We start from the raw sequence: 22592 nt of genomic DNA, 5'->3' as shown, positions 1-22592 counted from the left end.
AAAGGGAGAGGGATTTCTGTTTTGGGTTTTTTTTTTTTTTACATATAATTGTGCTGTTGGATTCTTATAATTAGTAGGAGTAGTTAGTTAAAGAATTATATTTGAGAATGAGTGTTTCAGAAATCAAAGTAAAGCAGACATTGCAATGGGCAGTGTATGTCTGTCTGTCCGTGTTCTTTTAGGTAGAAGCCAAAAGGTCCAAGGAGTGGTCTGTGGACTCTCTGTTTTAATATTACAGCTCCAAGTGTTACACAGTTTCTTCTCAAGGTTTTCCTAATCTGCATTCAAGCTTCCACCCCCCCCCCCCATCCCACCCCACAATGGACCTTCCCTACCGCAGAGCTCTAGATGTCTCTAATAAATGTTAATGAAGAAACACCAACAATAAAATTCCCTGTTTGTTTATTAATCCTATCAGCTCCCCCTCTACTCAAATGCCTTAATGGTCTTAAGAGTACAACTTGCGGTTTGCTCATTTTTCCCTGTGCCAATTCCTCTGATTTATGGAAATGTGACTTTTGAACGAGTTTTACCATGTACACAATGACTTAAACACACACACACACACACACATACACACACACACACGCACAGAATGCTATGTGTTTGCAATGAACACACCTGGTCCCAAAGAATTAGAAAAATGGACCTCCTCTTCCTTGCTGCCCATTTTGGCTATTTTGCCTCCTTTTTTTTTCTCTTATTAAATTTTTGTTACAATGAATATCTCAGTAGGTGGGACACAGGAGAGGGATATGGAAACAAATGGGATAAAGAAAACAAAATATATTGATAAAAATAACTAAAACTTTTGAAAGAAGGAAAAAGCAGACCATCAAAAATGTTTTATACTATTCCCCTCGCCCCATCACAATCATTTCTAGGAAAAAGACAAAAGGAAAAAATGAAACCTCTCCCAACTTGAGGCTAAGTTTCCCTCTAACCACCAACCAAGAAAACACGTACCATACAGTAACTGAATCTGACCATGCTTACAATGCTCTATCTTAATAGTTTCCCTCCTTGCAATGAGAAGGAAAGTTTGTTTCATTATTGGCTCTCTGGATCAGAGGCATAACTTCTAGTTGTTGGGGTTTTTTTTCAAACTGTCTATGAGTAATCTACCTGATACTATCTTGTGTTTCCTTTTTTTAAAACGTAAGTTTTATTGATAACTTTTTGGTTTTACATTAACTACTGTTCATACTCTCTTTACCTTTCCTCCCAAAGAGTCATCCCTTCTTTTTAAGGAATTTTAAAAAATAAAAAAGAAAGGAAAAAAAAAACATTCACCAGAACTAATAAAAAAATTGAACAATTCTGACTTGATATGTCATGCTTCATACCGACAGATCCCTCAAGGAATCAAAGGAATTCTTCTCATATCTTTTCTTTGGGGTCAAGTTGGGTCATTAGTCATTTTGTAGTATTCAGCTGTTTTGCTGTTGCTAATTTTTTTCTGTTTGCATCATTATAGCCATTGTGTATGTCGTTTTCCTGGTTCTACCTATTTAACTCAACATCAGTTCACTTAAGTCTTTCCAGGCATTCATTCCATGCTTTCATCATATTCACTGTTTCTTACAGTATAACATTTCATCATATTCATGTATTTTTTTTATCCTCACCAAAATACCCAAATTGCTCCCAAGATTCAAAATCCTTTCACTTTGCGTCCCAGAACTTGAGAATGATGGAACTAAGTGGCACCACTCCTTTTTCTTTTTCTGTTCTTTAACTGAGAAAATAGCATAGGGATCAGTAATGATGATGATTCATTTCAGATCTCATTCATTTAACTTAGGATTTGTATCTTAATTTTTCGGTTTCCCCCAAAGAAGTTGTATGATAGTAGGTTAAGGCAATGTTGATTGACTTTGAAAAGGTATTCATACACAATGTGTTCATCCTTCGTTGCTGAAGAAGACCATGTCATCAGAGAAATGATGACATGACTTGCACTTGACTTTGTTTTGAGTGAGGGAGGGCTGTGCAGGTCACCAGCCTCACTTCTCCTCCAGAGTCATCTCAATCCAGTGACCAGATATTCATCAGGATGACTGGAGATGACTCAGGATGAAGCAATTGAGGTTAAATGACTTGCCCAAGGTCACACAGCTAGTGAGTGTCAAGTGTCTGAGGTGAGATTTGAACTGAGGTCCTCCTGACTCCTGCACTGGTGCTCTATCCACTGCACCAAGTAACTGCTAGCGATTGGAATGAAGAGTCTTATCTTATCTGGTAATGAATTATGTGTGTTTTAGACGTTGTCTCTACTTTTATTTCATTTTGTCTCTGTACAGACTTGCTCCATTCTGCCCAGTGAGCAACAGAACTGGAAATGCAATAAAGTAACCCAAACTTTAGCATCCCTACCCAAAATTGTGCCCATAAGCCACCCCATCCCTCTTCTCTGAAATGAAGCTGTAAATTCTTTTACCTTACAAGCTGAAAGAGTTTTCTTTACTATGGGACAGCAAACAACTAATATGATTTTGTCTCATTTGTTTACTTTCCCCTTATTCTCAATCATTGATCACAATAATTAGTTAATAAGTAATAAATAATAGTTAATAAATATCTATAAGAACAAAACAGATCTTCCCTACCAGATACATACAAGCGTATGTAGTTACGTGCATTCATTTGCACATATATGATCTTTCCTGTTAGACTGTATGTATATATATAGTTATAATATTGTTTGCTGTTGAGTCATTTTCAGCCATGTCCAACTCTTTATGACCCCATTTGCAGTTTTCTTGACAAAAATACTAAAATGGTTTGCCATTTCCTTCTCCAGCTCATTTTGCAAATGGGGAAACTGAGGCAAGCAAGGTTAAGTGATTTCCCCAGGGTCACACATCTAGTAAATGTCTGGGGCTAGATTTGAGCTCAAATACTAGCATTTATATAATATCTTAAGGTTTGAAAAGCTCTTTTCAAAATATTACCTCATTTTGATCCTCACAACAGCCCTAGAAGGTAATTGCTAATATTTCCACGTTTTATAGATGAGGGAACTGAGGAAGACAGAGGTTAAGTTGCCTAAAAATCACATAGCTAGTAAATGTTTGAAGCTGTATTTCAACTTATCTTCCTGACTTCAGGTCCAGTGCTCTACTATGCATATGTATATGTGTAAATGTATATATATATGAAATATATGTATATGTGTGTATATACATATATATGCATATACATACTCATGAATATAGATCCGTGTATATATATATACACATATATATGTATACTTACACACATACATGAATATACATAACACACAGAGAGCACACATGGAGAGAAATATAAATAGGGACTATAAGCAACAAAGATGCATGGATAGAGGTACACAGTGTAAAGAACACATGTGACCAGGCCACACACAAACATGTGAAGTAATAACTCAAGCCCCTCTCACTGTAGAAATGCCAAGGTCTTCTGGGAATGTTTTATGGGCTGTTCAGAGAGGACAAGTCCCACTGGCATGAGGGCCTGCCAAGTCCTTTCCAGGGCTGCTCATCCACCTTTGGTGTCCACCTGCCATCCAACCCTCACCTGTGTCTGCAAGAAGCTACAGCATGCACAGTGGCCACACTCTAGTAAAACCATCTCAGCAGATGGGCTAAACCAGGCTGAGGGTAACTGACAGACCTCAAACCCATTGGTGAGTTAGGGGATCTCTACCCCAAGCATGTGAAAATTTCCCCCTAACAGAGTGGAGAGACAAGAACAATTTGTTCCAGTGGCCATAAAGGCAGCTGAAACAGGTGCTGTGGAACACTTGGCCAGGCATCTAATACACCAAGGTCGCCCACAGCATCCTGGGCCATCACCAGAAAGTGAAGCTAATGACTGGACAACTCTGCCTCCCTTAAATCCAATTCATGTGCAAGTCAAGAAGACATCAGCCCCTGAAGTCATTGATCCTCTTTGATATGAAGGCCAAACAACATCCTTCTGCTCTTACTCTTTGCTGAGCTCCTATCAGGCCTGCTCTCTGCTCATCTTGCAGGGGGTGCTGTCTTTGTTAAGTGTTGCTTCATGCTAATGTTGTGTGGCTACCACTTGCATTGCTTTGCTAGTCCTGTGGGTGCTTTCAGGTTCAGCTCCACTGAACCTATGGTCATACTCAAGAGACTTGCTCTCCTTTCAGTTTCTTTCTTCAGCTAAATTCCCCAGCAGAGATACTACCTTTTCCTTAAAAAAGGAATGGATCTTACCATAGTTCTTTTAGCTTCAAACCCAGAGGATTTTCTGCCATCCCTCCTTTAGAAACTTTCATTTAGAAATTCATCACAATTTGTCATTGAACTAGGAAAAAGTCCTCAATGGCTTTTCTCCCACAAGGGTCTGTTTATTTCTCTGAGTTTTGACCAGTATGAATGTCTTCTTTCTAAGAGGAAGTCCCTTGCTTCAGGTGACATGCTCTGTGACACACAGAGCCAGGACTATTCTAGGTAACTAGTGACGACAGGCTTAAGTGTTGCTGTTCAGTGATATCCAACTCTTTTTCATGACCACATTTGGAGTTTTCTTGGCAAAGAGACCTTAGTGATTTGCAATTTCCTTCTCTAGTTCATTTTACAGATAAGGCAACTGAAGCAAGCAGGGGTAACTGACTTGCCCAGGGTCACACAATTAGTGTCTGGGGCCAGACTTGAGCTCAGGAAGATGAGTCTTCCTGACTCCAGGCGTAGCACTCTATCCACTCCCCCATCTAGCTGCCCTATTGAAATCTTTCTACTGGTCACCAAGAAGAGGCCATGTACGACTTAGAGTCAGAAAGTCTTTTTAATTCCCTATATAGCTTTTCAAATGCTAACTGTTCCCAGTCAGCATCTTTTTATTTGCTATTTTTTCCAAGAAAATAAAAGGTAAGAGCACAGTTTAGGGCTGTCCAGTGGTTTCTTAACTCTTTTGCTTTCCTATCCAAAGGTATGGAAAAGGAATAGGGGCTTGAACAGACTAAGTCCGTGGGGCAAGGACATTGTCTGCCCCTGGCCATGCTGCATTCTGGTCTTTCACATGTGTATTTGGTCAGCATTGAGCTGTAAGCAGAAGGGAAGGAGGTAGAGAAACTGAAGATGCAAGAGACATGAAGTCATGGTGCAAAGCACTTAGGAAAATAGAAGAGAAAAGCATAGAGTCCACAGATGTGGGCATTAGCCTTGTCGATGAGAAAGGCCCCCTCTTTCTCTGAGACAGAACGTACCCAGGAGTTGAAGATAAGAAATTCTGTACCTTCATGCAGTATTATCTGATACATAAAATATATTTGCATAATGAACTCAATGGTATAAATAATGGTCTGAGCTGACGTGGATTTTTGTCCTGGTTCCATTTCCTGTGAGCCCCTCTTCTCTGCTTCTGTTCATTCACCAAGAAAATGGAAATATTACTTGGCCTGATTTGTTATCTCTGCTTCTCAAGATTGTCACAGATATCAAGGGAAAAAAATCTATGATCTTTCTCTTTTACTCTTGTTGGATGGAAATTTTTCCCTTAAAAGCAAAGCATTAATATGAAACTTAATAATCCAGCTAAACATTTACATATTGTGGCACATGCAAAAAAAATGGTATGAAATGGATTCAAACAGAATCCCAATTTGTCTTCTGAAATTACTGGAAAGGTTTTGTCTTTACTTATGTTAAGTAGCCTTCATGAAAACCCTAATGCTTCAACAAGATAAAATAGCTCATGAATCTCATATAACCCCTTATGGAGTTATTAAACAACATGACATTTGAGCAGCTACTGTTTAAATGGAAAAGAGTTTCCATAATCTCTTAGCATCTAATATATTGATTTCCGTTGTTTTCCTTTTCGTAGACAGTAAAGTAGTCCAGGCTATGAACAAAAAAAAAATTATTTACTGAATCAATTGATATGATTATGTCTCCATCATGAACTATTTTCACACTGATAGGTTTTTTTCTTTAAAAAAATCAAAATCTGATTTGCCTGGCTTTGGTATTGGTGTCTGATGCCAAGGGCAGCTAGGTAGCACAGTGGATAGAGTGCCAGTCCTGGAGTCAGGAAGACCTGAGTTCAAATGTGGCATCAGACTCTTACTAATTGAGTCACTTAACCCTATTGGCCTCAATTTCTTCATCTGTAAAATGAACTGGAGAAGAAAATGACAATATGAATATTATACAAAAATATTCTACAAAATGAATATCTTTGCCAAGAAAATCCCAGATGGAGTTGTGAAGAGTCAGACATGACCGAAATGACTCAACAACAACAAAATTGATGCCATAACTAAGCTACAACACTTACCTTCCTTTAAAAGGCATACATCACTATTTGTTGAAGAATTAGAACCTACAGTATAATTTGGAACATTTTCTCATAACAGAGATTCTCTGTCAACTACAAAGGAAGTCTAGGCCAGTGAAATTGTCCCCAGAAGAATGTGACAAATTTCTTTCTAAAGAAACATTTATAATATTCACTTCTATTTGGGATGAACAAAACTATGGCTACTGATTTTCTCTTTTTCACTTCGATTGAGGGTGGAAGAGCCCTCATGGAATGTCAAACTGCCTTGCTTTGTAAGCACTGAAATACTCAGATTTGCTTGGCAAAATGAAAGTTTGGCACAAGACATATCAACAGTCATTTAATTATTCTGTGCTAGAATGAGTGCTAGATTTGAAGACAGGGAACCTAGGTCCATATCCCAGTGCTGCTACTTATTCTCTGTGTGACTTATAGTAAGTCACTTCTCTGGACCTCAGTTTCCTCAAAAGTAAAATAAAGAGAATTGGATTTGATGATCTCTGGGGTCCCTTCTGCCTCTAAATCTATGGTATGATTATATGAACTAGAACTTGTAAAAAAATTTTCTTGATATGTTTTGTTTCTACATTGCCTTGTATCCTTTCCCTTCCTGTCTCCCAGAGTGAGGGGAATAATAAATAAGGTTCATGTATTTTTGAGGAGAAGGAATTGGCAAAACTGATCAATGCATTGAAAAACAATCTGACAATTATATAAAATGTTCCACCCCTGTGGACTCCGAGGTATCTTCTCATATCTCTTCTTTGGGGCCATGTTTGTTCTCCACCACGCTCATTTCCAGTTTTTTGCAGTCGTTGGTTATTCTTTTCATTTGCATTGTTATGGTCATTGTGCGTATTGTTTTCTTGGCTCCGCTTACTTCACGTAATACTTTTTTTGCTTCTCTGTATTTATATTTGTATAGGAGGATCCAATTATATTCATATATCCCAGTTTGTTTAGTCGTTTCCCCAAACAATGGACATCTACTTTGTTCCCATTTATTTGCTAATAAAAAAAATGCTGCTATAAATATTTTGGTGTATATAGGACTTTTTTTTTTTTTAATCAATGACCTCCTTAGGGCTTATGTCTAAGTGGTGGAATCTCTTGGTCAAAAGTCGTAATAACCTCATCATCAATAGTTTGTAAATATCTTTACAAGCAGGCATCCTAAGGTTTATGTCCTATACTTACATTTGTTATTTTTATTTAATAGATATGTTTGTCTAGAGCTTGGATTTATTTATACTATTGTTTTGGGCACTTTGAAGAAATGATTTCACAATTAATTTTAAACCCGGAAATATTAAGTTCCCTTCAGCCTCATGGTACCTTGTCCCCTGACTCCTTTCCCTATTATTATAATAATAGCTAGCATTTATATAGCACTTAAAGATTTGCAAAGTGCTTTACAATATCTTATTTGGTACTCACAGTACCCCAAGAGTTAGATTTTATTCTTACCCCCACATTACAAATGAGGAGCCTGGGGCTAGGAGACGTTAGGGGTGTTGTCCAGGGTTACACATCTAAAGAGTGTCTGAAATTGGATTTGAGCTCAGGTCTTCTAGACTCCAGGTCCAGCCCTCTTTCCATTGAATTACCTGGATATTTTAGTCCCTTTATTTGCCCAATTCCAATTCCATTCTAAGTGGAAGCAAAGGTAATGGGGCAAAACTCTTATTTCACAAGCAAAACAGTTTCTTCCTCATCTTTGTGGAAAGGAAATAATCAAACTTGAATTCACTGGATGTTTTACAATCCAGGATGATGAAATAAATGACCCAAAGATTTATAATGTAGAAATTCTCCCTAGCAAACTAGTGATGCTTTCTTATGTGCTTTCTGTCTCAGGTTTGCAGAGTTCTTGTTTACAGAAGAATTCAAAGCTGGCTCCCGGGTGCTGGAGAGTATTTACAGTCTGTATGAAGGCTTCTCCGGAACTGTGTGCTTCCTGATTGACTTGCTGCAACCTGGCCAGGCTGAATTCCCTCTCTTCAGTGTCTTTGTTTAGAAGATGACAATCACCAGAGCAGTCATGCAAAGGCATCTGGGATTTTCCTTTAGCATACAAAGAAGGCAATTTATACACAAACCAGACAGCGGTATCACTACCACTAGCCTTAACATTGCTGGGGTGTGGGGTGGGGGCAGAGGTGGGAAAGAGAGAAGTGTGTTGGGGGTTCAAATGATGGCAAGTGATACTATATTTGAGAGGGAAACCTACATCTTTTTTTAAAAATTGCATTTCTTAAAAGCTTAGAGGTTTCTCTATTTTATGGAAAAAACAAACATGAGACGAGAGGTGAGAAAAAGGGAAAGAAACACGAGTTATCTTTCAGTTGGTAGTACAGAAAAACAAATGAATATGGAATGTGAAAATATAAAAAAATGGATGCCCTGGAAATTGGGAAGAGTGTTAAACAGTTGCAGGAGTTCCCCACCCTTAGATCCAAGAACAAAGACAATCAGAGACTTCTAGAGCTGAAAACTTTGAAAGGGGGTAAAGCTTTCTAATGGATGAAAAGACAAAACCTTGTTGTTTTAAGTCTTGTGGAAATGCTATTTTTACTGAACAGATATATTTGCCCAGAGCCTGCATTTATACCATCGTTTGGGGCACTTTGAAGAAACAATTTCACAATTAATTCTAAACCCAGAGATGTTAAATACCCTTCAACCTTATAGAATATCTCTCCCTGATCCCTTTCCCTTTCATGAAAATAAATAGAAATGCACATAAAATGCTTTAGCCTAGCAAATGTAGCAAGTGTCACTGTCGAGTACTTTTCCCTGTTTTCATGTGTTAACAGTATTGTCTAGTAATTGAATTTTAACATTTGTGAATCCTCCGTACTATGTGTTAGTATGCAAAAGTAAAAAAGGAAAGCCTCAGCCCCTGTCCTCAGGAGTTTCTGGTCTAGTACAGGGGATGGAAACTGTACTCAGTAACTAATACACATTGAACTATCAGTAAGTACATTAAAGAGGTCCAGCAGGATGAGGAGGAGAAATTAGAGGAAATAGGGATTATTTCTAGCTCAGAGAATCAGGAACAAGGTGGCAACTGAGATGGACCTTGAAAAAGGATTCTGGGAGCAATGATGTGGATCATTTTCAGACATGAGGCATAGGGATAGTTTTGTAAATACTATTTTTAAGTATGCAATGTCTTTTAGGGTATTAGTTGAATTTTAAAACTATTGGTCAATCCCCCTACTTCAGTTCTGGGGTAATTAACTACAGAATCATATTTTTGTCAGTTTCTGGTAGAATTTTGCTGACCCAGTATCTTGGTCAGAGACCAAAAGGGACCTCATATGGTGAATCTGGGTAAAATATGGCTCTCACTAAAATTGAGAGTTTAGACTGTTTCACTTGTCTCCCCAGGCATCTATTCAATAGGTGAATTGCTCCAGAGCTTCAAAGACAAGCTGTCAGAGAAATTTAAACCCTGCTGTGAATGGATAAAAATCTTAAAACTGTTCTAGTACAGACTTAGTTGCAAAACACTATAGAATTCTGAATGCACCCACATACTTTATTTAATTTTTTTAATCAACAACTATCTATTTTCTCTCCTTCCTACCTCCCCCTGCCATTAGCAGGGAAAATTTAAAAAAAAAAAAACAAGTTCTTGTATCAAATATGCACAGTCAAGAAAAAAAAAGTCTTATATGGACTATGTCCCATAAATGTCTTATTTTACACCCTGAGTTCACCACCTCTCTGTTGGGGAGTGGCTACTGTACTTTATTGCAGGCCCCTTGGAATTGTAATTGATCATTGCATAGATCAGAAATCTTAGATCCTTCAAAGTTGTTCAGTTGTATAAATTATTTTCCTTTGTCTACTTATGTGTATACTTTTGTGATGATCAATTTCCTACTGTAGGGTGGTGAGAAAAGTGAAAACATACTTATATTTTCAAGATTCAATGCAGCAGACATTTACAATTCAGCACCTAAATATAAGAGCCAATGTTATAGCATTAAGGGGATATGCAAATGAATAAGAGCTGAAATTGTTTAAAGGAGTTTATAAGGTGTAGCATATGAAAGAAAGTCATTTATACAACTATTTGTCCCTAGCTAATAAGTAAACCTGAGCTTAGGACAGTAGATTTAGTACTAGAAGAGACCTGAGAAGTCATGTAATCCCTATTTTTCCTTTTACAGATGATAAAACTGAGGTGCAGTAGGTTAATTGACTTGCCTGAAGCCATACAGGTAGTAAGAATGAGAGATGGAATTTAAACCTATGTAATCTGATGCCAGAACCAGGGGTCTTTCCAATGGACCATGTTCTTTCCCTAAGAGATGACTGGTTATACCCCCAGCTAAATAGTTGAGCAAAACCAGTTAATAGAGTGACCACTCTCAATAGGCTATGTAGCATTGTGCACCTGGGGCTCCTTACCTCTGGACTGGGTGGTATATTTCATTATGTGATCTCTTAGGTCAAAATGGATCATTACATTTCTTCAGAACTGGTTTCTTTTAGTGTTTTCATTTATGCAACTGAATTTATTTTGTATTTCGTTCCCTTGACAACTATTTGTTTTAGTAGAAAAAAGTATTTCTGAGCAAATCTTATAATCTAATAACTTGTTCTCCATTGTATTCTCATTATCTGTTGCTCATTAATCATTATTTATTACAAACAAAACTGAAAATTTTAATGTAGTTCTTTTGTCTATACTTGGATATTCATATTTATAAACACAGACCTATATGCATTCCCTCAACCAGTGGTTTCAATTCTGGGGAGTTAGGAAACTGTAATTCTTGAGCAGATCCTAAAACTTGTTATGGAGAAGGCTCAAAAATATTGAAAAAGCACTCAATCCAAGCAAACTCCTTCTATAGCTACTTAAAAACTTTTTTAAAAAAATGTTAATGAAAGTTACATATTAAGCTACCAACTTGGAATTCTCTATTATTTCATTCTATATCTGGCTGACTACCTTCCTCCTAGATAAGGAATTGAGAAAATAAACTGAGGGAAGGTTACAAAATAACTTATCTTACTGCCTTTTCTTCAGTTCCAAGAGTAACAGTGACAGAAAACCAACCCCTAATACTTTTTATTTTCATGTAAATGGAATTTTCTTTGGGGGAATAAAAATATGACCCAGGTTGGCCAAAGCATCTTTATGTATACCACTTCCACAGGAAATAAAGCTCCAAAAGTATGGGTTTAATTTATCAGAATCTACATTTTTAAAAAATTAAATTACCTAAAATGTAAACACACAGGTGTTTGGGGAGTTCTCTTTTCAGGAAATAAACTCTTACTTGGTGTTGTGGTAAGAGATGGACTTGAAGTTAGATAACTGGGATTTTATCAGTCACCCCACCTATGTGGGCTTGGGTAGATCACTTAAGCTCTCTGGGTTTTGGCTTCCACATCTGTTACATAAAGTGTTTTGTTGTGTGGTTTGCTTTTTTGTTTTTGTGGGAGTGGGAGATGGTCTAGATAAAGCCCATTCCAGCTTTAAATAAATGCACAATCCCATGATGTGCTTTATCTATCTATCCTTCCACCCACGAATATAAAAACATCCTGTTTTAGAAAATACAGAATAGATGATTTAACATTGAACAGTTCAGACAAGGGGTGTGAACAAGAAAGCAGAGCTTATGGCAGCCAGGGAAGAAAGAACTGGGGACAGTGGATGGTCCACTTTTCCTTTCATGTGAAGGACATGAAAGGAAAACACTAAAAGAAAAAGCTTGAAGGTAGGTTGGTGCCATATTGTTTAAGGCCTTAAATGCCAATAGAATAAATTTAAATTTCCTTTTTTTATTGGCAATGGACCAAGAAAAAAAATGGCCTTTCTTGGCAAAAAAAAGATTCTGAGTGATGTAAGTGGAGCAGTGAACTAGAAAATGATGAGACAGTGCACTATTGGAAGGATGTACAGGGGAAGCCTGAACTAACTTGGAAGCAGGAAAGCTAGCAAGGTTATTACAATGACCCAGGTGAGATGGTGACAAAGGAGGAAATTAAGGTGCTTACAGTGGGAGTAGAAAAGTGGTTACAGTGGAAAGAAAGGATTGATTGGATATGGAAGGTGAAGGAGAGGGGAGAGTAAGAAACATCCCTGAGGTCTAAAACCTATGTCTCAGGGAATGTTACAGAAGGAAAGGAAAGGAAAGGAAAGGAAAGGAAAGGAAAGGAAAGGAAAGGAAAGGAAAGGAAAGGAAAGGAAAGGAAAGGAAAGGAAAGGAAAGGAAAGGAAAGGAAAGGAAAGGAAGCTAGGATGAAAGTCAAGATTTACTTTGTTTTAGTTTTGCAAGAGCAAAGTGGGGGAGATTAATCTAAAGAGACTTATGATAAGTTAAGCTTAGAAAATATTGCAATTTGATTAATTTTGTTTTAATAACCAAAGACTTGTCTTTTGTGTAACAAGTATGTCTTCTGGATCTATAGGATGTTGTCTTTAAAAGCTTCTAAATGCAGGTAAAACAGCATTTCATTTTCACAATTGCAAGTAGAATTCTAGGTTCAAGGGACACAGTCGGGAAAGATTTTTAAAACTGATGAATGAGGAACTATAAAAAAGGAATGAAATGACCTTTTTTATTCCATTTAGATCAGGGCAGTTAGAAAGCCCATCCTACTGTTATATTTCTTTTCTCCAAATAAAACTAAATCTACCCCCTCTTCTGTTTTATCCAACATGTACTGTTCACTGTTTAGTGCTGGGAAAGCTTGATTTATTTATTTCTAATGTCGGTGGTTTAGTTTTGATATTGGAAGTGCTTCAATTTGAATCCCATTAATGGGGATCCTTTAGTGATTCTCTATTAGGGCAATTTTTTAATCAAGTAAATGAGAGATTGAGGTAATAATATCCCTTCCTGATATTCCCCATAATGCAGTGTAGTTATCAACTCAATGGCATGTCTTAGTGCTGCCTAAATTGGAGCTTTTGACTCATCTCTTAATGTTGCCTGTCCCAAGAGTTCCCAGGCTTCCATCAGATGCATTGCTTGTCATTTTGGATTTTTAGACTGTGGTGGGGAACCTGAGGCCTCAAGGATACCTGTGGCCTTCTAGGTCCTTGAGTATGGCTTTTTTGAGTCCAAGTTTTAAAAAAATAAATTCTTTTATTAAGGGAATTTGTTCTGTGACGTTTGGATTTAGTCAAAGGGCTGAACTTGAGGACCTAGAGGACCACATGTAGCCTTGAGGTCACAGGTACCCCACCTCTGCTTTGGACAGTAAATCACGATGGTTTTGAATGCACTTGATAGTAGCCAAGTAAACTATTCTTGTGATTTGTGATTGCAACTAAGTCAATGGATTGTTGCAAAAGAAAAAAGAATACATCTAATTTTTGCTGTGTGTTTACTAGGAACAGAAGAGCCATGTTCATTTAAGCTCTCAAATATGTTTCCCCACAAAATGCCATCCTCCTTAGTGTATGCGTCACATGAGGCTGCTCTTGGGATTTAAAAAAAAAGTCCAAAAGCATGACGAGATCTCCCTTTCTACACCATGTATGCCCATCATCATGAACTTTTTAACTTTGGTTCAACACTCCTGCCTTGCTTCCATAGTCTGTTTATGCATAGTCTACACACAATTTCCTTACCCTCACAGAGAATATTTGCATTAGGCAGAAATCATTCCTGCATAGATGAAGATCTGTTAAAATGCAAATATTTCTTTCTCTGGGAGCAAAAGATTCAGTCTGCACCAGAACCTACCAGAAGGCAGCTCACCAATTCTGCAGAGCCATTCAAATCTATTCAGTTCAACAAGCATTTATTAAGCAAGGCACTGTACCAGACAATGCTATCCCTTCTCCCATTCTGCCAAAGAAAGAGGATAGCAAAACACTTATTCACTGAGTTTGGTTGCTGAGGCTAATTCAGGCCAGTTGTCTGACGGTAATCAAAGTCTTTGTGGAGACTTGGATGAGTTATCCAATTGTATGTCTATGCTATCCCTTAATGATTAGCTTACTGTTCAGATCTCTGCCTCCCCTTGGTTACCTGATCCAAAGGAGTTAGTAAGTTTTAAGTGGACAAAGAAGCATAAAAACGGAGAAAGGAAAAGAAGCCTTGGAAAATATCCTGGCTCAAGGTCAAGAGAAACCTACTTTGCATAAAGAAGCTCCAGGGTGCTCTTGTCAGTGACTTACTTATGTATTTATATTTAATGATTTATTCCCCACTTGTTTGCAAAGAATTTGAGATATCAGAGCAAGAAGGAATCAGGACAATTTAAATAAAACAATTAACAGAATTCGAAACCATCAATAAAAAAAGTAGACCAGAAGATGCCCTAGGCAATTGGAAAGAGTTGGTTTCTCCAATGGAATGGTGAAATTAATTCTGACTTTCCTCATATTTAGGCACATAGGGAAAGTTGTCATTGACTAAAGAAATCCAGTACCTTTTCAGTTGTTAGGATCAGGGTTAGAATGGACAGCAAATGTATGTGTACATACACACACACACACGCACACACACGCGCACACACACACACACACACACACACACACACACACACACACACACACCCTTATTTCCTGACCATATTTAATGCCACCTATAATTTCAAATCGTTTGGATGCATCCTTCTTGTTTCTGCGATGGATAACGTTTGTAGTTTGTAGTTAAGTAATTCTTTTCTAATAGAATATAAACACTTTGAGGATAAGGAATATTTTCATTTTTTGGTCATTCCCTTCTTAGTACCTTGTATATAATAGGTGCCTAATACAGGGATGGGGAACCTGAAGTCTTGAGGTCACATATGACCCTCTAGGTCCTCAAGTGTGGCCCTTTGACTGAATCTAAACTTCACAGAACAAATTCCCTTATTAAAAGGATTTGTTCAATAAAATTTGGACTCATTCAAAAGGTTGCACTCAAGGACCTAGGAGGCCACATCTGGTTTCAAGGACACACCTGGCCTAATATATATTACTGTATCTTGCTCCTCTTGAAATCTTTGTTTCTCATATTTGATATAGAACATTCACATTCCTGACTGGTCATGTCTTCTATTGAATGATAATCTCCTCTTCTTAATCACTGCATATCGGTCCATTACTAGCTATAGTGTTTCCCCAAGCTGGATAGAGTTTTGCTTCCCCTTAGGGGAACCTAGTTGGTACAGTGGATACAGTTTGAGCCTGGAGTCAGGAAGACTCATCTTCCAGAGTTCAAATCTAGCCTCAGACACTTAGTAGCTATATGACCCTTACTCAATCCCCTCACTTTCCTCATCTATTAAATGATCTGGAGAAGGAAATGGCAAATCACTCTGGTATCTTTGCCAAGAAAACCCTCAAATGGGGTCATGAAGAGTCGGACATGACCCAACAAAGGAAGAAATAAAGGAGTAGAACAGAGAAAGGCTTTATTTTAGGAGTCACCTTACATAAAAGACTTCATTTTGCTGAAGCAGCTATGTAGCACAGTTGCTACAGTGGATGCAGTTTGAGCCTGGAATCAGGGAGACCGGAGTTCCAATCCAGCCTCAGATACTAGCTGCATGACCCTGTGCAAGTCACTTAACTCTACTTCAGTTTCCTCAACTATAAAATGGGACTTTAACAACAGCACCTGCTTAATATGGTTGTCATGAGGATTGAATGAAATAATATTTATAAAAGCACTTAACACAGTGCCTGGAGCACAGAAACTATTTAATAAATGTCTGTTCCCTTCCCCGTGAGGTCTTCTTAACTCCTAGTAAGGTCTGAATTCATGCAAATGGGAGAATAAAACTTGCCTGCTCATTTCGTCAGTAAAGAAAACTTGGCATCTTACTTTAATATGTTAAAAAATTTTTTTTGATGTGTTAAATTAAATGTCTCAGTCCTGGTACCATATATGAATCTATCTCCTTGAAGGATAATAAAGATCATGAGAGCTTATGTTTCTTTGGCTCTCGATGGTTTATGAGGCTCTTTCATATACATTAGCAAATTTGGTCATAACAACCCTGGGAGGAAAGTAGGGCAGATATTGTCACCCACATTTTACAGAGGAAGAAACTGAGGTCCAGAGAAGTTAAATGACTTTGCCCAAAGTCACACAGTTAATAACCGATTTCAAGGTCCTTGTATTTGTTAGACTCTTTTGGTGGATATTTTCTGTAAAAATCATGACTAACCATTTCAGTGAAGTGAGGGTAGATTTACTCCGGTAAGGTTTCCTCAAGTAGGGGAAGCAGATGCCCCAGAGGAACAGAATGGAGCCATGCTGAAACTTGTCAGTTATATACTTCCTAATGTATAGTTTCAGTTTTGACTTCTCAATTATATGTGAAGTAATTTTGAGATGTTACTTTTTTTTAAACATACTGTTGTCTCCTACTTCTTTTCTTTATTAACAAAGAAAATCTGGCGCCTCACTTTTATAATTCTTTCTAGAGAGGATATTGGATTCCTTTACCTTTAAAATGGAAGGGTCTTGTGGTTTTAAAGGCATCACTGTGAACATTTTAGAACATTAGTTGGGTTTCTATTGTATGTTGTTGTAATAAAATGTCTGAATTCAGCTCTCTTCATTTCTTTTCCTCTCCTGCTTTTTTCTTCTCCCCCTTGCAATTTCTCACAAATACACTGTGCCAGCTTTCACAGCAGCAGTTTTGCCTAATTCCTGGGAAAAGTCATTGCTCATGTTCTAAATTTGTTGCTGAAAGAATGTTATTGGATTCTCCTCTTGTACCTCAATTCCCCCCAGAGGCCAAAGCCTCATTTCTGATCACTCTCAGTCAAAGTAGAAACTCTTTTATATCTTTTTTTTGTTTGTTTGTTTCAGATCTGACAACCACAGCTTCATACATACAACTGAATCATCTTAATGTTTGTAATAGATCTATGGCCATAGGCCTTTATTAATTTCCAAAATAACCCCATTTTTCTGTACTGACTTCTTTGAAGAAGGGAAGAGGGAAGGTTGGTAGGGAGAGGAAGACAACTTTTTATGGACATTAAACATGAAACATTTTAACATGTCTCAATGTAAACATGCGCCATATAGGAATCTAGTAGAGAAATGTCGCTTTGGCTGATGTTTTGCTATATGTTGTCTGTGATGTTAATTTATGGTGTTTACCTTTGTGCACTGTCATTGTGTATATTATATGAAGTAGAAAATGCAATAGACATTAGTCTAAAGGAACTATATACTACTTGTGCCTGTTGGCAGCCATCAGCAAGTTACTTTTGTTATGATTTGGCCTGAACAGAGGCTGTAGAGTTGCCTCAAGGTAGGCATGTCTTTAGGGTCCTTAGACCATCCCCATTTGTCAGTGATAAATGCACTAGATTAGGAGAATCTTCTTCAAAGTACAAATACTCTTCAGAGGAGATTTGTTTAAATGACCAGATCTGTCTCTCTTTTTATTTTTTTGGAGGGGAGGACCCTTTAACCCTTCAGTGTTATAGATGTCTTCTGAAGGGTAGCAGAGTGCAAGTCACTCTGTACTCGATTTAATTTCATTTTTGTACAGAGGCTCACAGGAGTAAGATTGTGACAACCAAAGGCAAAAATTAGCTCTAGGATCCATCTGCCAGACACCTCTACCATGATATTCTTTTCAAAAAAGTCAACACTTCATCTTTGAACATCCACTGGCCTTCCGCTCAGATAGATGGATGGGGTAGATCCCCTTTATCTATCTGCAGATTGGAATGGATAGTAAAAGAGACCCCAGCTAATATCGCCAGTGTGAAAAGTTGGTAAGTTAGTGCTATATTCTTTTGGATTTCTGTAGCAAACCTACATTGACAAAAACCCAGAAAATGAATATTTTAAAATTGAGTTCTATCCAAAAGCCATATGCCAGCTATACTCAGGGCTCGTATGGCAATACTACATCTTAATCAGTGACAGGAATGGAAAATTTCCAAAAGAGTAGCGTAGAATTTGCTTCATTGCACAAATATTTTTACAGAATTAACAGTAATTACAGAAACAGGGTTTTATTACCTTGTCAAACAATCTACGAATATGTCCTATGCCATAGTGATTCACTAAAGCGGTTAATTAATTACCATGTGACCATAAAGGAATAATTTGTAGTTAGTCCTACTAACATACCTAGTCATATCTGAGAATTGCTATTAATGTTTCTACTCACGTAATTAACAATGACATCAATGATATTCATGGTAAAATGGCATCCCTTGTATTATATTTGCATTGGGGCTCAAGTAAAAAATTAACAATATTTAGTAAAGTATATATGTGTACCTATGATTATATATGTATGCTTACACAAACATATATACATATATAGCTATAGAAGCCATCTATAGTAGTAGTCAAATAGTAAGAATTAAGTATCACTTGAAAATCCTACTAATGCACATTAGAATGGCAAATCTAACACTAGTTCTGCATTGTATAATTTGAATTTTTAATGATTTTTCCACAAATGCCTTTTTTGTAGAAGCAAAAAGCCCTGGACTATCTTGAAAACAACTCAGCAAATCATTTCTGGGCATTTTGGGGTACATTCAAAAATAGATATATATAACAATTAGGTCCCAATACAACAAACTGCCAAATCCTTTAATATATTCCACAGTATCGTAAGTTACTGAATTAAATGCAATTAAATTAAATCATAGCGCAGCTGTAGTCTCAAGTATACCAAAAAGTTACACATTGACATATAATTTTTTAAACGTAAGGATCATAGAGATTTGTTGTCCAAAACTTAATATAAAACAACTTCTTTGATATTTCTGTCCTGTCAGAAAAATGCAATGAATTGTATGAAATTAAATGGACATGTCTGCCAGGGAAAAAATGAACATTTGTGGAACCTTAGCAGATATATGTTCCAGGACAAAGCAACATATAAAGACATAATTATAGGCGTGAGTCCAAGGGCACAGTTACCTTACGTGCATTTCTAAAAGAATGAACTTCAAAATGCTGATCACATCCTAAGTTCTTGTATGGATTACTCACAGAATCAGGAAGTGACAGCTGCAACCTGATATTATTTCCCTTCTAATTGTAACGTTTGCCCCCAGCCATAGTAAGATATAGTCTCTTTAGAACCAAGGTTAATTCTGCTTTTACAGAAAATGCACCTTACTGTTTCACAAACTGCTATTACAATGTTACAGACACTGTGATATTTCCTATTTGTTTTCTATACTAGTTTTGTACTGTAAATAATCCAATAGAATTTGGAGTTTATAGTATTTGAAGCAGTGTTATGATGTTGGCTTACCACTGAAACACCCACATGTATAAACAGCCATCTTGTTAATATAAAACCTGTGATGATCCTTTGCCTTAAAATAAAGTCTAACCTTAAATATGGAAACTGTGTGTTAATAAATTGTAGGCATCTTAATTTTAAAGTCTGTCTTATACCCACAATTCTATTCAGCTAACATTTATAAACAACTCACTATGCAAGGCATCATGGCCTAGCGGATAGAGAGCTGAGCTGGCCCAGAAACCAGAAAAGACTGGGTTCTGAAGCGTGCTAGATGTGTGACCCTGGGCAAGTCACTTAACCTCTTTGTGCTCGGGGCAAATCTCTAATACTGTCGGTTGCACAGGTGATGCTAACCTGCATTGGTGGAGGAAGTTTTCCTTTTTCAAGAGTTTCCTATCAGAGGTCCAGTTCCTATCCTTATATTCATGGCAAAAACAAGAATGAAGCAGTGTCTACCCTCAAGAAGCTTATGTGCCACTGGAGGGATATAACATGTACTCACAGGTAAGTAAATAGAAAGTGTATAGAAAATAACACAAGTCATTTTGAGAGGAAGAGAACATGACCATCTTAGAGGGATCAGGAAAGGTCTTATGTAACACACAGCATGTGAACCACATTCTGAAGAAAGCTAGGGTTTCCAAGATGCAAAGGTGAAGAGGTAAGTACATGTCAGATGGGGCAGATCATCTAGGCAAGGGCTGAGAGGTGGAAGAGAGAATGTTGGGAGTCAGGAAACTGGTCGCAGAGCAAACTTAGGGGAGTGACAAGTGCATGAAGGTAAGTAATATGAAATAAGGCTAGGAAAGGAGGTGTTAGGACTTTATTTTAGAAGTCCTTATAGGCTATGCTGAGGATTTTATATTTTATTGTGGAAGCACTAGGGAGCCATTGAAGATGTTTAGCAAAAATAATTTGGCAGTTCTAAGTGTGATGTAGATTCAGCATTGATAATACCTTGCCTACCTTCATACATAGTTTGATGATTTTAGAGCCTTCATAAAGATATATTAGTAAACCAGTAAACAGCAGAGTCTTGTACCTGAGCTCTTGACTCTCCCGAACTCCAGAACTTTATAGACCTATTGGATGATCCAACACGTGGCCTAAGAAGAATAAATTTAATTATTTCCTTTGTGCCCCCTTTTTTTTGGTTCCCAATAAAGTTTTCATCTTATATCTGTTTTGGATCATTTTAAAAAGAGAAAATGATTAGAATTTCTGAAGAATTCTTCTTAAGCTGGTCTTGTAATCCAGAAAGAGAGTTCTCCAAATAAAGAGATCAAATCTGTTCTGGTTCCATAAAGGGAATCATACTTCAGGCTGACACAGAGGGACAATTATCAGGATGGTTTTGCTCTTGTTAGAGCAGCATTTCCTTATGACCCTTTAAATGTTATTACCCTTTGTACCAGACTATTAATCACTGTGAGATGGTATGACTAGAACCTATCAACTATTTCTTTTGAGGTGGCTATGCATTAACCAATGGATTCAGATCATTCAAAGCAATGTTATAGGATAAAACCCTTGTGTTTGAGAGGGGAAATGGAATGGCTATAACGTATAGGAAATCATAAGACACTTGACTATGCAAACATTTCCATCCTTGTGGTTGGCTGTTTGGTAACTAATGTTCTAGCCTTATGTACAATATTGTTGCAATGAGATTTCATCAAGCCAGAGGCTCTGGGATGGGAGTCGATTCCATTGCACTTGCCAGACATTAAGTGACTTGCCCAGAATCATACAGCTCATAGGTGTCTGAGGCAAGATTTGAACTTGGGTCTTTCTGACAGCAAATCCAGTTGTCCACTATGCCACCTGACAGCTATCTGTACAAACAAAAATAAGTGCCACCTAATAACAAATACATATAATCAAAAACAAACCTGCAAATTGGCCATGTGTAAATATATATATTTCTGATTGAACGCTTCTGGTATGTCACTTCTGCTACTAGATGAGAAGTATGATCCATTATCACACTTCCAGAGTTCTAATTGATCACTGTGTTTATCACAGTTCTTAAACTTTCACAGTTGCTTTTTTTAGGGTGTTGTATACGTCATCCTCCTAGTTCTGTACTCCTCATTTTGTGTCAAGGTTTCTCTGATTTGGTCCCTGTTGTCATTTCTTTTGGTATAATAATATTCCATTACATTTGTATACTATGAATGCTCAGCCATTCCCCAAATGATGGGCACTCACTTTGCTTCAATTTCTTTGCTGTAACAAAAAAGTGACACTACAAATATCTTTTGTACATATGATCCTTTCCTCTGTCTTTGATTTCTTTGGGATGTATGCCTGGTAGTGGTATCATTGAATAATTTAGTGACCTCAGTTTAGTGACCTTTTAGGTATAGTTCCCAACTGACTTCCAGAATGATTGCATGACTTCACACTTGCACCAACAGTCCCTACTCACACTAATATATTATTGATGAAACTAGAAATTGGGCCAGACATTCTGGAAAGTCATTTGGAACTATTCTGGACCCTCCTGGCTTCAGAGTGATTATTAATAGTGACTGTTTCTGTCTCCCTCCCAGTCAGAGGTCTTTAAGGAGCCATGCTCTGCCTACTTCTTAAACAGACTTATTCAATGAATGGGTGTTACCTCACCCTAAGTGAGTATCTGCATAAACCTTGGCCAAGGTCTCCCAGTGCATCCTGAGTCATCTCCAGTCATCCTGAGGAATATCAGGTCATTGAATTCAGATGACTCTGGAGAAGTGAGGCTGGTGACCTGCATAGCCCTTCCTCACTCAAAACAAAGTGCAAGTCATGTCATCATTTCTCTGATGGCGTGGTCTTCTTTGGCAACAAAGGACGAACACGAGAAAATGGCTAAAATATCCACACCCTTTGATCTTAAAATGCCATGCTGGGCACATGTCTCGAGAAAATCAAAGGAAAAAAAAACAAAACAAAGTTTTGTATATACCAAAACATAGCAGCACTTTTTGTAGTATCAAATAGCAGGATGCTCATTAAAAAGGGAATGACTAAACAAATTGTAGTAAGTGAAGAAATAAAACATTGCTGTTCTGTAAAAAATGATGAATATAAAGAGTACA

At 37.4% G+C, this 22592-nt stretch overlaps 1 protein-coding gene across 1 annotated transcript in view; it reads left to right on the top strand.

The window, feature by feature from the left end:
* The window catches only part of LANCL3 (LanC like family member 3), a 109199-nt gene extending 92369 nt beyond the window's left edge, over positions 1 to 16830 (top strand). Inside the window, exon 5 of the mRNA XM_072615186.1 lies at positions 8149 to 16830. Coding sequence (XP_072471287.1) covers positions 8149 to 8308 — 160 coding nt within the window. The 3' untranslated portion in view covers positions 8309 to 16830. The remainder of the gene's footprint in view (positions 1 to 8148) is intronic.
* The last annotated feature ends 5762 nt before the right edge of the window (positions 16831 to 22592 follow it).

Source organism: Notamacropus eugenii, chromosome 5 (assembly GCF_028372415.1).
Source record: "Notamacropus eugenii isolate mMacEug1 chromosome 5, mMacEug1.pri_v2, whole genome shotgun sequence".
Lineage (NCBI taxonomy): Eukaryota > Metazoa > Chordata > Mammalia > Diprotodontia > Macropodidae > Notamacropus > Notamacropus eugenii.
This window is presented reverse-complemented; position numbering and strand designations above follow the sequence as displayed.